We start from the raw sequence: 23,539 nt of genomic DNA on the forward strand, positions 1-23,539 counted from the left end.
AGCTATGGTGTGTGTCTTTGCATGTTTAAAAATCAGCTTTCTTCTCTTCTCTTTGCTATTTTTAGTTTTAATACTGCCTGTTCAAGAAAAATAGCCTGTATGTTTTTGACTAAATCTGTCTATAACTTTGAAAGTATATTTATCCAGAAGCAATATGATTTCCTGGTAATTCTGAAGATTCTAGTTTAGAGGCAGTATTAAAATTACTGGTTTTTTGTTTTCAATATTTGCAACACAACTGAAATAAAATTTAATTTTCATTAAAGTAATAAAGGATGAAACGGTTTGGTTTTGTGGTTTAGTTTCAAAATTAATGTTTTCCTGGATTAATGGGCTTTTTTCTCCTATCACTAAACATATACTGTATTATTAGTCATATATTATTTTCTTGCTATACCTTTGCATGAACTTTCTTGTTCATTCTGTGTTGATGTGATACATGATATATGCATATGCACTGTGTATATGCATACACCTGATTTAAATAACTATCCGATATGTGTCTCCTTAATGAAGAAATATTGTTGACTTGTAGGGTAGAGGTTCTGCTGTAAGTTAGCTGCACACTTCGTGACAGGCTGAAAGCACAAGCACTTCTAAAACCTGCAAACTATGCTAGACAGAGAAGAAGGTGTGAAAATCTAGGCTTTGATATAAACTGCAACCACTTCAAAACTAACAAATTCAGCACTTCAAAATACAGGCTATAAAAGGTGTGGGGGGGTTCTGCAGCATTTTAAGATTTGTAGGCTAAACAGTTCTTCTGTCCTAGGTCAGGGCAGCAAGACATATGGCCGTGTCTCCTTTTCTGATCAAAGTCACAGATTTTTTTTGTTGCTGCTGTTGTTGTTTGGCTCATTCTTTTGAGGTTTTGGGGGATGTTGTTCCTTGTCTTCCTATTTCCCCATCTCAGAATGCCTGTCCAGTAATGTGAGAGTGAGAACCCAGTGGATTTTTATGTAAAAGTTTTGCAACAGTATTATATTTGTACAGTGACAGGGGAAAAAAGAAACCATACAGAGCATCTGTATGATTTCTGGTTTTTTGTTTGTACATAATACTTTCTTTGGTAAACTTACTGACTGATAAGATGTGCTGCCCTCATACTGGTCAGAAGAGGGTTTCTATCTATTTTTGCAATGAGGAAGAAAGTATCTAAGGAAGTACTAGTGAAGGGCATTTATTTGTTAAAATAGTTGTTTAGCATCATGTGAGTGTGCTACTTGTAAGGTTAGGGTCTGATCTGAAAAACAATACCTTCTCACTACGTATTTCTGTACCACCCCACCAGACTGCCTTCTGTCGTACTGGTGGCTAGTTTTACCGTGAGAGATGACTGGGAACAGGAGTTAGCAAACTTTGTGTAAAGGTCCCAAGCATGGAGAAGGGAGAAAACTGGAGACATGAAAGCATACATACAGTGCCCCTGTGCATGTGGAATGAAACCAAGGCTATCTTCAAAATCAAACATCAGCTTCTCCCCACCCCCCCTTCCCTCCCTCCCCCTCACCCTCCCTCCTTGGTTGTATTTCCACATATAGTACTCTCCTCTGCATTCTTGCTGGTGTTTGGGAACACTTTATCCTTTGTTTTCTCTCTCTTTTCTTTTCCCCTTCCCTTTCTTTTTTCTTTCTTGGTGTTTCTTTTTCCCTGTTTTTCTCTCCTGCACCTATTTCCTTTGGTTTTCTTCTCTGACTTTTACATGCCTTTCTTTCCCTTCTTGTATTCCTTGCCTTCTTCAATTTAGTTGAAAATCCCAATACCCTTCCATCACACCAAATGCCGCCTTTCTGCAGTTTCACTGTAGTCTCCAAAAACATCCATCTTGGTAGTTCTCTCCCTAGACTCTTCCTGATTGCTTTTTATATATATTAAAAAAAACAGTGTGTGTGTGTTTATGTATATATTCTTACTGTCTTAATTGCTTCCCAGTAGCACTGACAGAACTGTGTGCACGTAGGAGCTTATTTGTAAATTTATAGAGTGTCTAAACTTGGCTGTTTGGCTTCTGTCCAAGAAGGAAGAAGTAATTAAACACTATACAGCTCAAATTTGAGGGGGATAGAGTCCTTAACTTGCCTTTTGTTTTAATTACACTGTTGTGTATATATGTGAAACATGTATCTCTCATCTTACTTTACACTATTACAGGCATATATATATACACCCACATGCTTTGGCTGTCATCTGTCCTTACAGATAATACAGCGAACAGCAAAGAGCAGCAGGTTATTGTGTGAGGTTAGAAGCATCTCAACTCCAGTGATTCTTGCAGATGTAGTTTGAAGTGATGAAGAGCATCTGGCCCTCAGTTAGCTTTCTCTTGATCTAAGAAGTTACATCAGCACAAGTAGTGGCAAGGTCCCATCTCTGTAAAAGATTCTTTTCTCACCTTTAATGGAAAAAGCATATGTTTAATATCTCCTTTACAGGACCAACAGGAAATAGAGGTGTTCTTACACATTTTTAACTCCTGTCCACTGCTGCTAAGGCAAACCTGGCTTTGTATGGGGCATTGTATTTTATAATTATGCTGATACTGAGCCTAGACTTTCATGTTTGGCTGAAGTGTACAGTTTTAAATGTGTATGTGGTTGTGATTTGAAAACCTCAGCTGACAGACTTCATTTCCAGAGCATTTTGATGTAGTGGTTAATTACCTAATGTGTTAAATGTTTATGCCTTGACTTTTTAGGGTATCATAATCAGATGCCAGCAAAACAAAACTACTGGAGGCACTGATTTATACAATTATCACTAAATAGGTCATTTAAAGGTGTAAGTGTTGCTGGAGTCTTAAAGCAGAAGCAAAGGATCTTTGTTTTGTTTGTCATACATGAAAAATAAAATCCATGAAACTTGAATTTCACATTACAGAAGTGGTAAAAATTACCTCATTGCCACTTCGCTAGATATGCTCTATCAGAATCTCACAATATTTATTTTTTCTGAAAATAACTCCACTTTATAATAATGCCCATGCTTGTTTCTTATGAGATTGTATCCAGTGACTTCATTTAGTGATTCTAGTATTTAATCTGTCTAAAATCTAACAATTTCTTATGCTGGGTGGGGTTTTTTTCTGTCCTTGCTGTACTTGCTAGCCTCAGACCTCTTCATAAAGAAAGTGAAACCTAAATCCTACCTTCTGAAATGCCTGTGCTTTGAAAGCCAGGATTGTTTTTTAATTTCATTTCCAGCAGCTGCACACAAGAAGGCAGCCAAGAGATGAAGTTGGGAGAAATCAGCTTGTGTTGATTGTAGATTGACTAGCATAAGGACTGAATTATGAAATGTACAGAAACTGCAAATAGCAGCTAAGCTTTGGTTAGTCATTTAAAAACCACTGTAAAATCTTAAAGGTATAGTTGCTTAGCTATTTATACAACTTACAGAATAGTTGAAAAGCTGATCCAAATTAAGGTAGTTTATAAGAATAAACAGGATTAAAATGAGTGGTTGGTGTCAAGAACTAATTTTATACGGTTCTGCAAATCTAAGGGGTTTAGATTTTGTCGGTGTCTCTTTAATAAAAATATGCTATTATTATAATGGTTGTTATAAGGTCTTCTGTAGAGTCATTTCCTGGAATACTAATTGCAGGAGACTTGCAAAAAGGCCGCGGGTTTATAGCTTTGCATTTAAGCAAGATCAGGCTTCCTCTAACAAGTTTTCATTGCTCAGAAGAGGGTTTATGACTGACCAAAATTTAGATGGACATTTGCAATCTTCAGTATTAGAAAAATAAAGAATTATTTTACCCTCTCTCAGAATGTGTTTGTAGTCAGAATGTAGTCTTCATCTTTTGCAGAAGGACCTAAGTCTTCTTACCTGAACACTGTTTTAGTCATACACTGTTGTAGATCACTGCTGCATGAAAAGCAGCTAGTAATTCTCTGTACTGCCTGCTGCATAAGAGAGGAATTCAGGAATTATTATTGGAGAATATGTAGACAATTCTTGGAATAGTATTTTAAAGATTGCTTTTATTATCTTTTATTCTCTTCTCTTCTGGGGAGAAGTAAGGAACTACTACCTACCTCTAAAGTTCAGGTTCTCTAGCCAAACCACCTGTTCCAGATTAGAATAGCTAGATGCCAGGATGTATTAACAGCACTCTCTTTTACCAAAGCTTTGTCTACTTGCAGCTTGATGAACCAGTGTCCAGACCAACTTCAGGTGGTATTAAGGGCACTGGATGAGAACTACAAACTCTAGAGATAGAATTCAGCTGTGAGAGAGAACTATTTCTGAATGGCCATCTCCATAAATGTGGTAACAGAACCTGCAGGAAATACCTATGATAACTTTGACTACACACTGGGTGAAGAAATAATCCCAAGTTATTGCTCTGTAAAACAAATATGTCTAACTGACAAATAATAGATCTGCCTCAGTAGGGAGAAAGCTACTCAGTTCATCTCTGTCTTAAAAGCAATTCGGTATCATCCTTAAGTCATTCCACTAACTATAAAAACATTTCATATACTAGTACTGACTGCAGAAGACTGTTGTAAGCATTCTGACTTGTTTTTTTTTTTTTATTTTAATATAGTGAGAGCCCATAGTTTTCAACTTTTCAGAGTTGTCAGTCCCAAGGGAACTGTGATTAGTTGCAGCCATCCTTTCTTAGGTAGTCTTATGGGAATACAAGAAAGACAAGGCTGTGTGCATGGCCTAGAATATCACTGCTCATTGTGTTAAAGGAGTAGCTGCTGCCCGTGCAATCACACACCATTCATGGTGTCATGCACACACACACTTACTCTTGGGCACGCTTCCTCCTTCTTCAGGCTCGACCCTAGGTTTCCTGCAGCAGAGTCTCAGGCGTCAGATTTTTAAACAATAATTAATTTAATTGAAAGCTGCAGCAGCAGGATCAGCCTGGGTTGGGTGCTTCCAAAGAGAGGGACCCAGAACAAAGAAATCCCAGGACAATTATACCCTTGGGTCCCATACACCTGCCCCTCACGCGCCCTTCCCATGCTGTCCACTCATCCTTTAGTCCAAGAGTGATTTTTGGTCTGGGGTCTTCTAACTTCTAACTGGATTCTTCTTCTGTGTCCAGGCAGGCAGGCTCTTATCTTGTTGACTTGCAGTTTCCGCAGTTTTCCCTGAAGGTTGGAGCCTCCTTATCTTGTGGTTTACGTTCCTTGTACACCTGCCCTTGCTGGTGGAACATGGAGAACTGCAGAGTCCCAGACTGGGAGAAACACTACTGAGACATTAGTGTGATATCAAAATACTTTCCCATACTAAAAGACTAAACACAGCACTGTACTGGCTGTTTGGAAAACTACTAGGAAAATTACTGAGAAAAATATCTCTGTTGCGGCCTAAGGCTTCAGCAAATCTAGCCACTCTTGCTAAGTAAAGCTAAGCAAACAGCTCAAATCACACTCTATTATATTCCTAAGTAATTTATTCTAATTAAAACCTACTTATTTATGTTAAACAACTAGTATCCCTCAACAGTTTGCTCACTGAGAACAGCTGAACAGATGAAAGCTGGAGAGGGACTGTTTACAAGGGCATGTAGTGATAAGACAAGGGGTAATGGCCTTAAGCTGAAGGAGGGTAGATTTAGATTAGATATTGGGAAGAAATTCTTCCCTGTGAGACTGGTGAGGCACTGGAACAGGTTGCCCAGAGAAGCTGTGGAGGCCCCATCCCTGGAAGTGTTCAAGGCCAGGTTGGAATGGGCTTTGGGCAGCCTGGTCTAGTGGAGGGTGTCCCTTCCAACCCAAACCATTTAAAAAAACCAACAAAACAAACAAAAAAACCCCCAACAAACAAACAAAACCCATCACAGCTTATGTGCAATTACAGCAGGATCCACAGTTACCACAGTCTTCTCACAGAACCATGTTTGGTGCAGATTTTGTTACTATTACTGTGGAGAAGAGTCACTTGTATCACTGGATTTACAACCTTTCCTGCACAGTTGTAGTTGTATATATATATATAGTAATTTAAGGTGCAGGGTGAGATTCATCTCACCTGAGTGGTTGGGGCTACTTGAAAGTTCTGTGGCAGTAAGCAGTGTTTTCTAATGAAGTTTACTTTAGGGAGTCTAAAAAACAAACAAACAAATCCAGTCAGGTGAGTCAACTTCCTTTTTTTCCTGGCTTCCTAATGTTTATGCATAGTTCTCGTTTTTATATTTATAGATTCCGTCTGTAACCTTACAGACCATGAGAAATCTGAGCTTTTAGACTGCATGAATGTATAATAACTCACTTAAGTCCTTCCTTTATCATCTATACTGAGGCTAAAATGGGTGCATTTGCAATGATGAAAAGAGATTAAATCCTATTTCTAGAGGATACAAGCTTTAATTATAAACATTGAGTGCTTTTACACTTTCCCCAAAGGTTAGAAATTTAGCTTAAATATGATAGAATATGAATCTTTTTAGGGACAGGTGTGCTGTAAAGATTGGTTAATTTTGGTTTAGGTAGTATTTTTAATCTGAATTTAAAACTCTTCTGAAAGGTACTCTCAGGATTTTAACCAGATGCCTGTAACAGAGAGAGTTTAGGAGTTCACAAAAATGCCTGTAGAATTGTTCTGTCACGTTTTTATGCAATAACGTGCTGTCAGTATATTGCTACTATGCCACTTTCTCATGCAGGTGCATAGTATTTATAAACGCATGAAAGACATGGCAGTAAATACAGCATAAGATATTAAGTTAAAAAAAAACCCATAAGGTAGAACTGTGATTTTCAGGGATTAGCAAAGTCACTGTCAGAACTTCTCATCAAATTTGTTAAGGGTATTCTTGGAAACTTTCTTTTACAGCCATGTATTCAATGCAACTGATGGACAGGAGAAAAAAGACCTAATGAACAACGCTTAATGTTTTGGAATTCCCAGATATTCAAAAGGTTGTTGAGATGCAAATATTAAAAACCAGTAACTTTTTTTTCTATTTGAAAGAAGACCTCAAAGTATTCTACAAAATAAAATTCCCAAAGTAAATAATACTGTCAAATAAATAATGTGGTTGGTGGTCCAGAGCATTCCATGTTTCACAATAACACAGCACTGCGGACAATTTTGAACATACTTCTCATTGGTTCTGGTTTTGGCTCAAGTTTTAGTGGTTATGAGCAACATTGAGCAGTATTAGAGACTCTTAATATATCCGAGCCTCTGAAGTGCATCTTCTCTTGAACTTTCCTTAAAGTAAACACTCCAAATATACAGAAAGGGCTTTGTACCCAGAAAGTGAAGTTTTGCTAGAAAAGAAAATAATTAATTTAAACGCCGAGCATGACAAGATTAGCAATAAAAGATAATTCTAACAAATTTCCTTCTGCTGACTGCATCCTGGAAAGTCAAGCACTTTCAGGCTTGAAGATCTCCAAGTTCATCAACCTTTCATTGACATACAGCAAATGTTAGAAGAAACTCAGCGCAGTCCCTTTTGGGTCCCTAGGTAATGTTTTTCTTCCTTGCCCTTGAGGCTTAGCTGTGATCTCTCCCCGCTCTTACCAGCAGATTCCCAGTCCCTGCATTTTCTCAGGTTTCCTGCTGTGTCTCCCAGTGTGGAAGCTGTGGCGGAAGCAGAGGAATACAGAGAGTTCCTTTCAGCTGAGCATGCTTATTCATTATCAAAGACGGAGCAGTTTTTTGTCTTCTTCAGTGCACCTGACCCCATGCACAGCAACTACGATAAGGCAAACCATTCGTTTTATTTGCTGACCAGCCACTTTTTTAAAGGAACATAAATTAATGCTTCAGTTGGAAATAACTGGGAAATAATTTCATGGGAGAGGACTAAGAAGACTTACTGCTCCTGAGCCATCGTTGTGAGTGAGGGGAATACGGTCATTTTTAACCCTGGTGTACAAGGTACTGTGAGGAGAATCCTAGGCTGAGATTTGTACTAAATGCGCTGCAAGAGTTTCTAGACTTGTAACTTACTCATCCTTCTAAGCCATGAAGTCACAAGTCTTGTGTAGTAGTTTTTGTGTATTTTGTTATGTTTAATCCAGTTTTTTCAGGTTTTTCAGAGAAATAAGTGAATTTAACTTGTTTCCTTGTGTCATTAAGAGGGGGTTGGGTTTTTTTGTTTTTATTACATTCTGAAAATGTAATAGATTGCAAAAGGGCTTGAGTTAAGGAAGGCTGGTAAGAATTGTTCATACAGTGGAGGATGGAATTTCATAAAATCCAGCAATTTTTTAGATATTACCTATCTTGACAAAAGGACGCTGTCAAATGAGTAAGTAAACAGAATAAACATAATAAGGAGAAATTAGTGAAATACAGAATGTATAGAATTCTGTATCCCGAATTAAGAATTTATTGGTGAAAAAGCATTCGGCAGTACACTGCATTTTTGCAGACTGACACTGGCTATGCTACCATCTTTCCAGATGCTTATACCAATGTGGAAAAACTGATGACATGGGCTATGAGTGTTTAGATGAGCCAAAATTAGCATTCTAGTAATGCACACAAGTGTCAGCCACCACTGATACCTGATTTTTAAAACAAGTTGTTCCACAAGGAACTAATATGGGCTGGTTTGCTATGGATTTGTGTTTTGTTTGTGTATCCTCCCCTCCTGTGAGTTCAGTTCTCCTCATGGACTTCCACCTTCCGTAATGCCTCTTGTTTCTCCTTTTTCTCCCCATATCCCTCACTTCTCTTTTCACCTTTACGCCATGTAAAAATCATCCCCATCTTCCTATGACCGAAAACAATCCACTGGTCAAAAGGCAGCAAGTGCTATAACTGGGTCTGAGATAACCAGGCAAGCAGAACAAACAGAACAAAAACCGGAGCTCATGTTACAGCCTTTTTTTCTCCTCCGGAGGACACAGCAGACGAGTCTTTCTCTCTCTTCCCTCCTCTATCCAGATGCTGATTTTAAAAGAATTTGTGACAGCGTTGGTTCTTTTGAATTTTTACTGGTTTGGAATACGTATTTGAAATTGGCCAGCAGTTCAAACAGTGAAAAAAGAGACGGTTGGGATGAGAATGGGAGGACAGGCAGTTGGGCAGATAATCCAAGTAACTTCATAAGACATCATTGGAAACCAGGGTGAAATAGAGCAAAGCGAAGGTTAATGAAAACAGGTTTTAACCTCTCTTCAGTTAAACCATTTATTACGTATAATTACACTATATATGGGCACTGTTGATATACGTCAAGTGAGTTTTCCTGTAAAAACTCAGCTTTTTAAAGTTCCTGTTCCAGTTGTACCAGATGAAGTGAAAGTTTCCTTTTCCAAAGTTCAGTTTACCATGAGTCTTTGCTTTGTTGATTTTTCTTCTTTCTTTTTTTTCCTGTTTATTGCCCTGTAGGAGCAGTCTCACAGGTGCTGGACAGCCTGGAAGAAATTCATGCACTTACAGACTGCAGCGAAAAAGACTTAGATTTTCTTCACAGTGTTTTCCAGGATCAGCATCTTCACACGCTACTAGATGTAAGTTTTCCATGGTGAACAATTTGAAGGCGTTTCTGTGTTTGTTTTTCATTGGATAATATTTTATTTTATCCTAAAGATATTCTCTTTTTTTGTTTCATACCAAATTAATTTATTTCGGTGTGGAATGGAACAATCAACTAGCACTTCGCACAAAAATACATTTTAGGACTATGCATACAGAATATTTTAGAATATGTAAGTGGTTAATGACTTGGTTTGAATTAACAGCTTTGCTTTAAAATAATTTACCAGAATAGGCTTTTTTTCTTTTTACAAGGGCTGGATTTTATTTTTTTATTGGCAATGTGAATTGTAACTTTATAACTGTACAGATTCATTCCTTTTTATTATTTTTAAGTAATGTAATAATCTTAGACCAGTTCTATGGATATTCTTAAAAGTATGACATTTTTTGTGTGAGACACCTAGGTATGCTTGTTTCTGTCCTGCTCTTGAACACTGTATGTCATAAGCTCAGTTATTTAAATCTGTATTATTCTGTGGCTCATGAGAGCTATTACTCCATAAGACAGCAGTGGGTGTTCCACAAGAAAGTGTGCAAAACTTTCAAAGCTGCAAGATACAGGTTAGTGCTTCCTGGTAGGCATAATCAGCATCTGGTTCCTGTTTCTTCACTGTCTGTCTGTAAGCATAGTTCACTGTCTGGCTCCATGTACAGATCGACTGTGATACCAGATGGTTCTTAGATATTTTGAAAAGCAAGTAGCCTGGTGTTCGAGGGAAGAATGCTTGCACGCTACTTATCTTTCTGTGCCTTGAGAACTTCCTGTTTACAGAGTTTCTTGTTATCTTATCATATGCAGAAATCCTGTTTATATTTCCCAATAATTTTATAACCAAGAAGGCCTAACAAGCAAATACACTGTAGTTTCTCCAAAATTCTGTGAATTTGGGAAAACATAAGTATAGTTTTGAGGTAGGAGTATTTGCTGGACTTCAACTCTTTGCAAAAACAGGGACCTTCAGCATCACTGCAGGCTTGCACTTCACCTCTCACATTGAATGCCATGACCCTTATTGAAAGACAAATTTAAAAGCATATCATGCTTTCTCTGATTTCTGTGTCTACATAGTATTGGGGTCTAAAATAAAGGTCAAAAAGAAGCAGAAAAAACTTTGCCTGATTTTTTTCTGGGATATATGGATACTCATGTTCAAGACAGAGGACTTGCTTTCAGGGAAGAAAAACTTTTTCTAAAGCAATCTGCTCATTCCACTGAGAAAAACTCATGATGGAACAAAATCAACAGAAGCATAGGCTATGTTCACAGTAGCAAATACTACAACATAACAACAGCAGATCTGTAGAGCAGAGCAGTTGACACTGAGGACCCAATGTTGACAGTTCTGTGTATTTTGAGGGCTTTTACATTATACTTGCTATACTGCAGTCCTATGGACAGAATAACCACTGGTAGGTGAACAGCATCTTCTATTTTAGTGTCATTTGAGAGTAAATATGCTCTGGTAACACCGTACAGTGAAAACCAAAGAATGGTAGGTGGGCATAATCAGAAGATTCATTTCAAAAATGCACTTCTGAATCAAACCAAAATGCTCATGTGAACTTACAGATGATGACCACTTTATTACTATGTCTTAAATTTAACAGCTTGGAAATCTCAGTGAATATCACAAATCTAACAAGATGTCTGTGCTTTTTACCCAGTGAAAGACACGCAGGAATAGGAATCATTCCAGCTATCTGATCTGCAGGTAGATGATTATGGTTGTAGAAACTTCAAAAGAGTTTCTGAAAAATTGTTGAATACTTTAGTTCCTATAGGCAGCTTTGCAGGGGTATGACCTGAATGTAAATAGTGCCATAGTTCCTTTGGTGTCCAAACTCTTTACAATGTAGTAGATGATTTGTACACTTCTTAAAATTTGTTTAGTGATTGGTGAATAGTGGGCCACCTGGATTCTGTGCATTCTTCAACTTTAAAGGATTCACATCCACACATCCTTCCTTCTGGAAGATGACCAGCTACAGGGTTCTGAACTGGCCTGTATGGGAACATAAGCCTTGTGGTAAAGCTTTCCCACAACATAGCTGCCTGTATAATTCAAGGAAGCAGAGATAGTTAGCTGTTAAGTGATGAGGGCATTCCTCTGGCAGAAGATTCTACAGTTCTAATCATTGGTTTTTATATCTGTTTATGCATTTTACATGAAACAGTCATTGGATAAAATTATATGAAGCAAGCAGGAGGAAGGGATTAGGAGCTCATGACTTCCCTGAATTGCATCTTCCCCAACTCATCTTGCAATTTGCATTAAAATATGAATCTTTTTTTCCCAGTGTAAGTTCATCTAGCTTGTGTTCCAGATGCTTAAATTGCTCTGTCTTTCTGTATTGCATGCTGCAATCAGGTAATATGAGTGAGAAATAAAAATCTGGACAGGAAGAGAACAACAAGAGTGTAATAAAAAGAACCAAAACACTTGTGTCACTCATGCAGGAAGGTTTTAGATATTTATTAACCTTTATTATGTTGTCATATAACTCTTGGGCTTTGGTTAACCAGATAGCCTTAGTTTAAGTATTTTGCTGTATGACAGGTCTACCAGACCTTAACTCACACTTCTGCAATGCTTTTGCTTTTTTCTGTTCTTTACAGTGCCACTCTGGTTCATAGTACTTCACTGATGATCTAATATTTCTGTAATTGTCTGCTGGAGCCTTTTAAACAAGAAAAACTGCAATGAATTCATACCATTTGCTATTCTTTTATTTGAAACTCATGGTCATTCTCTTGGACAGAAAGGGATACATTAAATGCACACTGTAATAACATATTTGTGAGAACAAAACACTATCAAAAAACATTTTTGTTTTATTATGCTATATGGAAGGGAGATGACAATCTTTCTAAAGACACTTTGCAATTAGTCTAATAGACTAATACAAAATAAAATTCTAAAAGATTGCAGTGTCATGAAATACATATTTGAAAGACTGAAGCAAGTTACAGACAGTATTATTGGAAAGGGTAGCTTTCTCATTTCAGTAACTTGAATGTGGGAGATTGATTTCTGTTTATGCATTGATACTATTCCAGTTTCTCTCAGGACTCTGAAAAAATCATCAGTTATACTTGGATGAAGTTCTGTCAGGGAAACTGTTTATTCTTCTCAGAGTATTTAGGGTTAATGAGGCCACCAGAACAAGTCACCTGTAAAGCATTATATTCCACTAAGTAGGAATTTTATAATCTGTTGTGAAGTTGTGATGGTCACTTTGCATTAAAACTACTGTTCCTCTTCCTTGGCCTTTTTCCACAGTTAAATTTGTTCTCATGTTCCTACTCTTTCTCAAGAGTTATCCTTATTTTTAGATTAGGCACATGATGATAGTTCACTCCTGCTGCTGAAATCCCTTCTTTTGCTTCTGAACTAACTCTTTGTCTGAAAGCAAAAAAGAGAAAGGACAATCTTTGTGTTAAGAGAGCAAGTTACCCACGTGTTGTTTTTTTCAGGTGATACAGATCACAAAGTAGAAGTCGTCTTTCTCAGTAATTCATTAACTGAGGTGTTATGAGGACAGGCACCTCTGAAGGCCATAGAAAACAGGGTTCCTATCATCCCATCAGTTGTTTTTAAATGATTCCTTTATGTATGTCTGTTTAGATAGCTATCTTAAGACGCTCTTCCACTTTACTTGGGTGGCAAAGCTGTTCAAAACAAGGGGGAGAAAGGTGCCAACTACTTACAAAGTAATTTATAATCACTCTGGGCCAAATCCTGCAATACACCAGCATATCCTGATGGGGCTTATTGAATAGTTTCATTGTGTGTTTTTTTCATAATTTTACAGAATCCCTCTATTGTGTTGAGTGGGGTTTTTTCCTGTACAAAAGTTACACAATTCATTATTAAAAACTTAATTTTGTTTACTGCGGAGAGTAAAGAAAAGGGCCTTCTAGAAACAACCATTTAGAAATATTCACTACCTAAAAAAAAAATTGTTTAATAATTGATCTTTCTTGTAAAGTAAAAGAGTAACTTTGGGTTGGACAAATTTTACTTTTTCTCACTTCTGTTAGAAATGCGATGATCAAAATTTTCATGAATGCTCTAGGGCATTCCTGTGTGTGACTTAGAACTGAATTTATGCCTATGTAAAGCTTTATAGATTGTTTCATTCTGGTATCCAATTTAGATAATAAAGAATATAATAAAGTTAAGTAAAGGGTATAAATAACTTTATGGAAAAACAGAGCTAAATTTAAGTAGTGAAGCAGCTTTTTATGGCATTTTTAGAAGCTTTAGCAAATTATTTGATTAAGATTTTTTTTTATTGACTTTCATGAAAGTGATCCTGAAAGGCATTGCTGTCTTGTGTCAGCAGTACTGATAAAGAAGTTGGAAATAAATGTGAAGAGGCTACTAATTTTGGAGACATTGGCATTTCGCTATTTTCTGTATCATGACAAAAGATTTTACTTTAATGATTATTTGTTTTGAAAAGTACGCTGAGCTTCAAGGCTGTGCCTAATGGGGAGATCTTTACACATTGTGTTTCATCTCTATCAATTCATCAAAGGAAGCAAGGTTTGCTAAAAAGTAAAACAAGAAGCTGGTATTTTATACAGCTGCCTACATTGAAGGAGACAAGAGAAATCTTTCTTCTGTTGAATCAAGTAGTTTGGTCACCTCTCCAGGGAGCTTTCTGTGGGTGATTCTGAATGCAGATGTCGTTCGATTTACAAGTGAGATTTTTGCTCAGCAGGAGAACAATATCAGCTTTTGTGTGACTGGGGCCTCTCTACGCTACTGGCTTTGTCTGCCTCTGTCTGTCCAGAGTCAGATAGTTCTCTAGGCTGGTATCTTTTGGCTGTTAATTTAAGAAGTTTGTTACATTATTTTCATAGATGGAATCGTTAAGGTAAGTGTTATTTCTGCCAGTATATCTGCAATAGAAGCATTATGAAGTTGGAAGAAAGTTTATTTTACCTTTTGCTGGCGTAACACATTACAATTTTAATGGCTAAAAATGTATTACACACATACAGATAAATTTTGGAGTAGCTATATGTATCATATCTATGTGTGTAGCCACTTCTTCCCTTTAATTTATATTCATAGTGCATATATGTAAGGCATACTGCTTTTTCAAGAGAATCTCGCTTTTCCGTGTTATCCTTTGCTGCAGATGGTAATGTTTCAAAGGAACATGCATCCGTGCACACTCAGAGTTCCCTTAGTATTTCTTTTGAACTCAGTCATCCAAACAGATTTGGTCCTGAAGTCCAGACTTTTAAGGAAACATTTTTTCTCTTTTGCTAGAAAGAATGTTGCTGGGACCTCAGTTTAGCCTCTTACATGGTTGGCTAAAGCTTTCTACTGGATTCGTTTTGGTTTGTTCTGTCTACCCTCTCAACGTTGGACGTTAGCACAGTAGATTTTAACGTCTTTTGTAAAAGTATCCGTTATTCAGCAGTGTCCAGCCATGGCTGATACTATAGTTCTCCATTTGAAAATGTTTTAAACTATTCATAGATTTATCTCTGATTTATTCTTTTCTGAGCAAAGTGTATTCATTTGACAATTCTGTTATATCCTTTGGAAAAAAACAAAGCAAGAGACATTTTGATTTCTATTTTCAGGATGCTTTCATTTCCTTCTTCCTTTCTGTTCTTTGAAATCATTAACAGACTGGTGGAATATCTATCATACGATATAGAAAAGAAAATAAAACCAGCGGTTGTGTATAAAAAGCTTAAATATTTTCATGAATTCTCTATAACTTTTCTATGTTTTTATTTGAATAAGAATGGCTTTCTATTTGAGTTACATAGTGTGGTTCAAGTTTTTTGGATCAACATTGATCCTTACACTCTTGAATACTGATTACGTTAAAACTAATAAGTGGGACATGTTTCAATGAAACATGAATGTGTTTCTTTTGCAAAAACAGTTCAGAGTGTATGTGTGCTAGGTGTCTAGCTAAACTCCCTGGGAACGTGCTATGCTTATTTGAAATAACCCTTTCTCATTTTTAAAACACCTTGTTTTCATATTTTTAATTATCCTTTAATTGATATGTTTGTAAGGCAAAAGCAAATGGAAAATATTTGTTAAAAAAAAATAAAAAGAAACTATGTTGGCAGGAAAGCACCTTGCTATTTGGGGAACCAAATCTGGCTTTTATCCCAGCCCAGCAGAGGCAGCGTGCTCAACCCCAGGGAGTGGGAGGGACTGTCTCTCACTGCAATGGAAACTCCTTTCCCAAATAGTGTAGAAGAACATTGACCAAGCCTTAGGGAGAACTGTTTGAAGAATTCTTTCAGCAGGTGGACTGGATCATCATCACCAGTGCAGTATGCTTTTTCTCTAAAAGGTAACTTCTCTGGAAGGCCGTATCTGAAAGAACACTAAAAGCAGAAGCTAATTCTAGAATTTCTTCTGCATTAATTCATAACCATTCTCTAAAATACCTTCCATTTTCAACTTCCTTCATATCTTTGCATTTCATTTTCTGTGTTCCTGGGATATGTAGATCACTGTGCTAGTCAGCATCATCTCATTGTTTTCTTGTTCTTCCTGTTTCTCTGTCTTACGAATTTATATAGAGAAGTTGTCTTATATTTGGTGTTCTGAGCAGAAACCATTTTTGTTCCATGTTTTTATAGTATCTTATATAACACTGATAAATGACTGGGTCTCTTAAGACTAATAGAAATAAGAGCTAACAGTAACTTTTGTATTGATTAAGATTAATTTTTCCAACAATGCAAAATTCCGGGTCAGATTGCATGGCATTGTGATGGTTGCTTTGTTGCACTTAACCTGTTTTCTTTCTAACTAATGTTCTGTCATTTCTGAGTACTTATAAGCATAGTACTGATGTGGTGAATCTGCAACTGAAATTCAGCTTAATAAAGTATGTACTTTAAATGAGAATTGTACTACTTAGCCCATTCCTCTTGGCCTTGTCATCTTCCCTGTGCAAATGGTGTGTCACTGTGAGGATCTGTGCAAGTGTGTGTCTGTGTGCACCAACATATCTTACTCCAAAAGCATAAATCGTATATATAAATATATAAATAAAATACTTTTTTTAGTATGTAGAATTAAAAATTCCCTTGATTACAGTGTATTTTTATGTTACTTGGCCCTGATCCATCAAAGAACACTAGAATTGTATTCCTAGTGCTTGTAGAACATTTAATTAACTTCATTAATACTGTTTTGAAGTAGAGGGGATCATTTTCATATTTGACTTTCTACATTTTCTTCACTTCTTTTTATGTTGAGTGTAGTTCAAGTTAGTTTCAGTTCCTTTTTAGCCACAAGGGCTACCTGTTGGGGTTTTTTCCCTTGTAAAACTTCAGATTCTCAGATTTATTTTTCCAGGAGCTTGGGACTTACTCTGAGAAATGACAAAAATAAAGAAATGCTGCAGCACGTAGGATACAGCCTGCAAATCTTGAATAACACTTCCACTTTGTTGGTGCTGGGAGCTTTCTTCAGAATGATATTTCAGTCTACACTTAGTTTACATTAAAATACCGAAAGGCAATGTAGTAACAGCACAGTAAGCTATGCGTCTATCTTTGAAGTCAGTCAGGCCTCACTGCCTCCTTCTTCCAGTTATTCAAGTAGTTGGCTGTTACATGGTGACTGTTCTTTGTACTAATGAGCTCATTGCAGTATATTTTTATTCTCAGTGTATCATTACAAAAGACTTAGATGAATAGGGAGAAACAAAAACTCCAACTGGAGTGGTTGTAACTCCAACATGAGCACCTTCTGGTGCAAGATATACTCAATGTCACAAAGCAGGTGAGAAGCTGTGTTCTTTGCTAACCATCTGTAATCATTGTGGATTTAACTAGTTTTATATGGATTCTATATCCTCCTGGAATGAGGTTAGTGGTCATTAGCATCCTTTTCTTCAAGATGGTGATCTAACCCTGAAGAGTTAATTCAACTGATGGAATTGGGAATGAAGCCTATTTAGCCTTGAGTCTATAGTTCCTACTATAGGTCATTAGTCCATATTGGAAACGGGGAGGGGGTTATTCTGTGGGGTGTATCAAGGTGTTGTCTATGTAACATAACTCTTTTTATAGCCCTTCCTGTACTGAGGGATTAGTTTTCCCCGGTGCTTATGGAATCATAGAATCGTTTAGGTTGGAAAAGACCCTTAAGATCATCAAGTCCAACCATTAGCCTAGCACTGCCAAGTCCAACCATTAAACCATGGCCCTAAGCACCACATCTACACATCTTTTAAATACTTGAGAGATGGTGACTCTGCCATTTCCCTGGGCAGCCTGTTCCAGTGATTGACAACCCTTTCAGTGAAGAAATTTTTCTTAACATCCAATCTAAACCTCCCCTGGGGCAACCTGAGGCCATTTCCTCTTGTCCTATCACTTGTTACTTGGGAGAAGAGACCAACACCCACCTGGCTACAACCTCCTTTCAGGTAGCTGTAGAGAGCGATAAGGTCTCCCCTCAGCCTCCTTCTCTCCAGGCTAAAAACCCCCAGTTCCCTCAGCTGCTCCTCATCACACTTGTGCTCTGGACCCTTCACCAGCTTCGATGCCCTTCTTTGGGCACGCTCCAGCACCTCAGTGTCTTTTATGCTTACTTTTATCTGATCAGCTGCTTGGTGTCATCTTTAAAAGATGATTTGCCTTGTTTTCATTAAGATCAGCTTCAATTAGATAGCTGATGAAGCAAAAAAAAATTAAGTGACTATGCTATTGAAGTAATGGGATTTTTGTGTCCTTGAAATTACAAATATGTTAAAGTACCTTGTGAAATAATGATCTAAGCCCATGTCTTTCACAACGGTGCCTCTGGTACGTTCCAGAATTAGAGTGGGGGTTTTTTATTGGGACCATTGAATTTCATTGTGTTGATTTTCCAACTGCTGTGCTTGTTTTCTTGGTACTGCTGTGTGCAAAGCAGTACCTTTATCTCATCCTAGTTTTACTTCTTTCATCTTTCCAAAAGAAGTTAAAACATTTGCAATGTGAACAGATAAAAATCTGGTTTATGATACAAGAATGGAGTTGAGGCCAGTTGGAGGGACTTGTGGCAGAGAGTTCCTGAAACAGGAAGAGATGAGGTGGCATACTGAAGATGTCTTGTAGTGTATAGTGGAGGACTAAAGGGTACCTTGGATACCTGCAGTCAGCTCATGGCAGCAGAAATTGAAGAGTTCCCACCTCCTTTGAGGAGGTAGGAAAACATCTTAGTCTACTTAAATCTAAATCATTTTTGGTTTGTCATTATGGTTTTAAAGTGTAGCATGTATTTATTTAAGATTATTCAATCCCAGGCTTTGCTTACACTTTCCAATTTGAGAGAACATATGTTTACCTGCATGTATCACATACGATGTAGAATTTTGCTAAATTGCAACCTCTTCGTCTTTGGCAAGCTATATACATGTACTGTTTGGCGTATTTTTTAACATCTGCTAGCACTTGTTGAGATCTGAAGCTTCTACAGTCAATAGAATTTTTATTATGTGTATTAATATGGGGTTTTCTTAAAATATATGATAAATTACTAGGTTAGAGTCCTAATTTATAGTGAAATATAATGCTGTCAGATACTGGAGTCTGGATTCATTATACATGAATGAGGCATTTAGGGGCACCTGAAATTAAACAGAAGGAAGTAATGTCTTGTTGATTTTGAGTAGTAGCATAACTGTTCATTATCAGTACTTCTGTGATGCAATTTAAAAAAAAAAAAAAAGACTCTTTGGTAAACAGGAAGGAAATCAAGAGGCACAATTTAAAAGGATGACTGTGAGAAAAAAGTGCACATACCCTCTAGTTTATTTTGTAAGAACATAGTCCTTTCCTCAGCTCTTTTACCTCTGAAGTGCAAAGACTTTGAATTTACGGAGTAAGTGCATGGCATATGGTAGTTTCTGCTAAAAAGGAATATGTTCTTCAATAAAACTAAAATTTGTTCATAGCTCATGTATGCTGAAGGTGAAAAGTTAGTCCCTTGCAAAGAAATAGAACATGCACATCAGATATTACTGAACATCTTGACACTTGACTATGTCGTCTGAACAAGTATTAGCATAAGTGTGTCCTTGAACCTACTTTTAACTACATCAGTTTAAAAAATAAAATTAGATCAAAGATTGTTTTAGAACAAACTGTGAAAATATTTGATGTTCTAAGAAGACTGTAAAAAGCAATGTGCCATGTAATAAGCATAAGTAGAAATATTTCCTTTATCATTTTAAAAGCTAACATTGCTACTTGTCCAAACCAGCGTATAAGAACTACAGTTAAAAAATTATTACACCCACATATGTAAGCACAGTGGATTTAGAGTATGGAACTGCACAGATATGTATAGTCTTACCCTCGGACTGAACTTCTTGTGATTTCCCCACAGTTCATGGTTACCTGCAGTTTCGCTACAGGTTTGCAACCTACTGAGACAATTTAAAGTTGGATACATTTTCGCTTTTTTAAGTTTTCATCAAAAGATAGGTACAACAGATATCCCAACATTTAGCTACCTAACAGAATGGAAAACCTTTTCAGTGCTCTGTACATTAACCTTCTAGTTCCCGTGATGTTTCCAAGCGTACGAAATATGTCAATGCAAGATTTAGATGATATAATATTGATTGGTAACGTATGTAATGCCACTTGGCGTCTTTGCCTGTTACCAGCACTGGCAAAAAGGGCTGTATGCTTTCCTTCCAACTGTCCTGTAACCAAATTGCTACCAACAGACTGACCCTGTGAAGGCAATGAGGAGGATTTCTTTCTGGGTTCCTTTTTGCCCCTTGGATTACTACGAAGGCAAAGCATACACAGCCTTCTACCTGTGCGCTTCTTAGGGGTGGGGGGGATGTGTTTTTCCTCTGAAAGGAAGCCTACGATCATTCCAGGATTCCACCTTAACAAAACAGGTACCATATCTCTCACCTTCTGTCCTTTAATTTATATTCATCCTCAGTAGAATGAACCTTTATTGCTTTACTAAGACGCTATTCTGGCAACTCAGTAGGACCACTTCTGACAGGCAGTGTTTGTTGTCATCAGCACGCTGAAGGGCCAAGGAATTTTATTCTCGCAGTTCTTGAAGTGGATCAGTTAATATATGTCCTCCTCCTGTAGTAAGGCATTAACCACTAAGAAACATGTAGTATCCTCTGTGTGCATCAGAAATGTGGTCATTAACAACCCGCTAACATTTCTTTAACATTTTCCATTTGGCATTTAGCTTCACTGGCGTGTCACTTTTACACGGTCGGAATTTTAAGTTTTGAGTATGCAATACAATGAAATTGGTCATCCTTACTCTCTAAAAGACAGTTGTTTGCCAGTCGTGTGCAGTGGGAATTGAACTAATACGCAGAGAAAAATATTTTGCCCAGTTTGGTTGAGTTTCCTCTCCTCTCTTCTTCCCCCCAAACGTTAAGTTCTTGATTTAAAATAAAACAAGTGAAGAAGCCCAAAGGTGGAATGGTCCCTAAAAAAGGCAGCAGCTTGGACTAAAAGTTGAAATTCCATAGGGTTGGTTGAGGATTTGGCCCCATTTTTTCTTACCTGATGTAGGTAAAGGCGTAAGAAAATCTGGGTTTATGTTCATTTCTGACACAGGTAGCACCAAGCGTAACTCTGTTCTACAAGTAACATGAATTTGTAAGAATACAGATGACCTTTAAAAACAAATTACAGCTGGCCTACATTTTGCAGGTAAAAGTTCCTCTAAAAAGTAAAAGAGTATGTGTATTTCAGTTCTATCACACAAATAATAAAAATTAAAGTGAAATTTGGGGTTCTCTTTGCTACTACGAGTTTTTTGGGTTTTTGTTGGTTTTTTTTTTTTTACCTAAAGATACTTTATGTGTTGTATGAATGTGAATATGTAGAAAGAAACTATTTCAAATTAGCATAACCCCTGTCAGGGTTACTAGAGGTCTGAGTGCCTGAAGTGACAAGCTGCAATGATGGCAGCTGTCAGTTCTGTGGCATGACAGAAGCAAACTCTTGTCTTTTCAAACAGAATTAATGATGTACTGCTTCAGGCTGTCTTGTTCTGTGAATATTGTGTCAGAGAATCTTCGCTTTAGCTGATAAGCTACTTCCTGAAACCTTTTCTTCAAGTAGTTTTGTTTGCTGTTCAGTTGCCCAGCATGCCACTGTGTAAGGAACTTGAATGCAAAGGTTGGTCATACTCCTATTCTACAATAAGTGTATGACAGAGACAAAAGTTGGAAGCTGTGGAGGGCTGTAGCCTGCAATGCTCTAGAGGTCACAAAGTAGAGTCTTAAATAAGCTTCGGACTTTCATACAGGACGGGATTGTAACGTGTGCTGTAGAATTATGCTGGGAAATGAATGTTAGGTCACTGATGCTAAAATGGTAATAGTGAGCTTCAGGCACAGTCCTTAACAGTGAAAAACAGAGGGTTTAAAAAAACAAACTGTCTTTAAACAAAATTGAAGATAAAGCCCCTGCTGACTGTGACCTTGTTATGCAGCGTGCTTTCCAGTAGGATTTGTTACCTTCAGGGATGTGTTTCCTTGAGGGCGTAGAATCTGAAGGAAGGAGGCACCCACGGGAAGGTTATAACGTTTGGCATGGAAAAGGAGATGTGAAACAGAACTGGCAGAAGAAAGAATGAAGTGGTCTGTCAATTATCTAATTGGCTCTTTAATTTTAGCGCTTCTTTGATATTACTGCTTGTGAATATTATTTCATTCAGGAGGTCATGGATTGCTTTCAGACTTGCAGCACATGAAGCCTCTGGGATAAATGGAGTACCATGATAGCGAGCTGTGAAAGGTAACAGAGCAACAAGCCTATTTGTTAGTACGTGTTCTTGTGCAAGGGGCAGCACCTCCAGCCAAGAATTCCTAGATGGTACAAAAACCTAAAAGTGATGAAAAACAGTCCTCTAATATCACTGTGTTGCATATGGTTGTATTCAGAGAGCAAAAGTCAAATATATAATGACATGTTTTTATGATTATTTTTAGATGTTTCAATTTGGGGATTTAATATTTGAGGTTGGCAACCCAGTATCTGTCTGTCTGAATTATAACTGAATCCTCACAAAATGCATATTTATGTTAAAAGATCATGGGGTTTTGTGCTCTAGCAGTTTAGTAGCTCTTGTTTTAACAAAATTTTCTCATTTGCATCACAGAAACTTACAGATTTTGGATAGATTTCTGATTTCACTGTGTGATCTAACCATGATTACATTCAAGATTAGACCAGGCAGTGAGGTTAAATTTCTGCCAGTTGTCATGTATCTAAATTTTTCAGTGTGACATTGAGTGGGGGTTGTGTTCGGACAGTATCCTGACTCCTCTTACAGGAAATGGTTAAAAAGGAATTTCTGCACATCTGAAAAACTAGTCAGAAGAGAAGAGTTTATTGTTTTGTCTCGCCTGCCTGATAGTGGATTAGGCTTTGGGCTGTCTGCTTTTAAATATCAGAAGAAACGAGTTGTACAGGCAGAAGACAAAAAGTCTCAACTGCTGCAAAGAAAGCTGGTCCACTGATAGTGACTCAACATGTTGTGGGTATTCTCTTCATAGCATTTGTGTTCTAGCATGCAAAATTTAAAGTAAAACTTGTCTTTTTAAGAAGCAATATTATTCTGTTAATTAGCTATAACCTCAATTTCTGTTTGTTATATCAAGTTTTGTTAGTATGTCAGTTGTAATTGTTAAGCTTTTCTAGAGCAAGCTCTTAATTTTGATTTTCTGTGTAGCAAATGCAGAAGAACTGGTGCTGAGGAGGGAGACTGAGATGCAAAGTATTCACAAGTTTGGAAATTCCAAAAGTTACAATTGTTTTGACATTTTACAGCAATTATTATTTTTTTAATTATTAGAAAAATTTAATTCTTATGTTTATGCTTATTGCTGGGTGAAATTGTTGGAGGTTGGGCTGCTGGGGAGAGGGGGCAGAGTTATTGGCTATCACTTCTAAATAGGGCGTCCTAGCAAAAAGAAAGCCCGCATTAGGGCACATACAGATTTTGTCCTGCTGCAAGTCTGTTGGTATTTCATAGAAAAGCATTCTGCTGAGGACAGGGAAGAACGAACCAGTTAA

At 37.3% G+C, this 23,539-nt stretch overlaps 1 protein-coding gene across 10 annotated transcripts in view; it reads left to right on the forward strand.

The window, feature by feature from the left end:
• Positions 1–23,539, forward strand: part of CASK (calcium/calmodulin dependent serine protein kinase) — a 225,369-nt gene that overhangs the window by 151,565 nt on the left and 50,265 nt on the right. For 9 of the 10 annotated variants that reach the window (XM_054802304.1, XM_054802342.1, XM_054802297.1 and 6 more), the window contains one exon: positions 9,322–9,443. In XM_054802304.1, the coding sequence (XP_054658279.1) occupies positions 9,322–9,443 (122 nt within the window). Of the gene's footprint in view, positions 1–9,321; positions 9,444–22,766; positions 23,001–23,539 lie in introns of those variants that run through there. The other variant, XM_054802384.1, reaches the window with a different exon arrangement.

The sequence above is a fragment of the Grus americana genome, chromosome 1 (genome assembly GCF_028858705.1).
Source record: "Grus americana isolate bGruAme1 chromosome 1, bGruAme1.mat, whole genome shotgun sequence".
Classification (NCBI taxonomy): Eukaryota; Metazoa; Chordata; class Aves; order Gruiformes; family Gruidae; genus Grus; species Grus americana.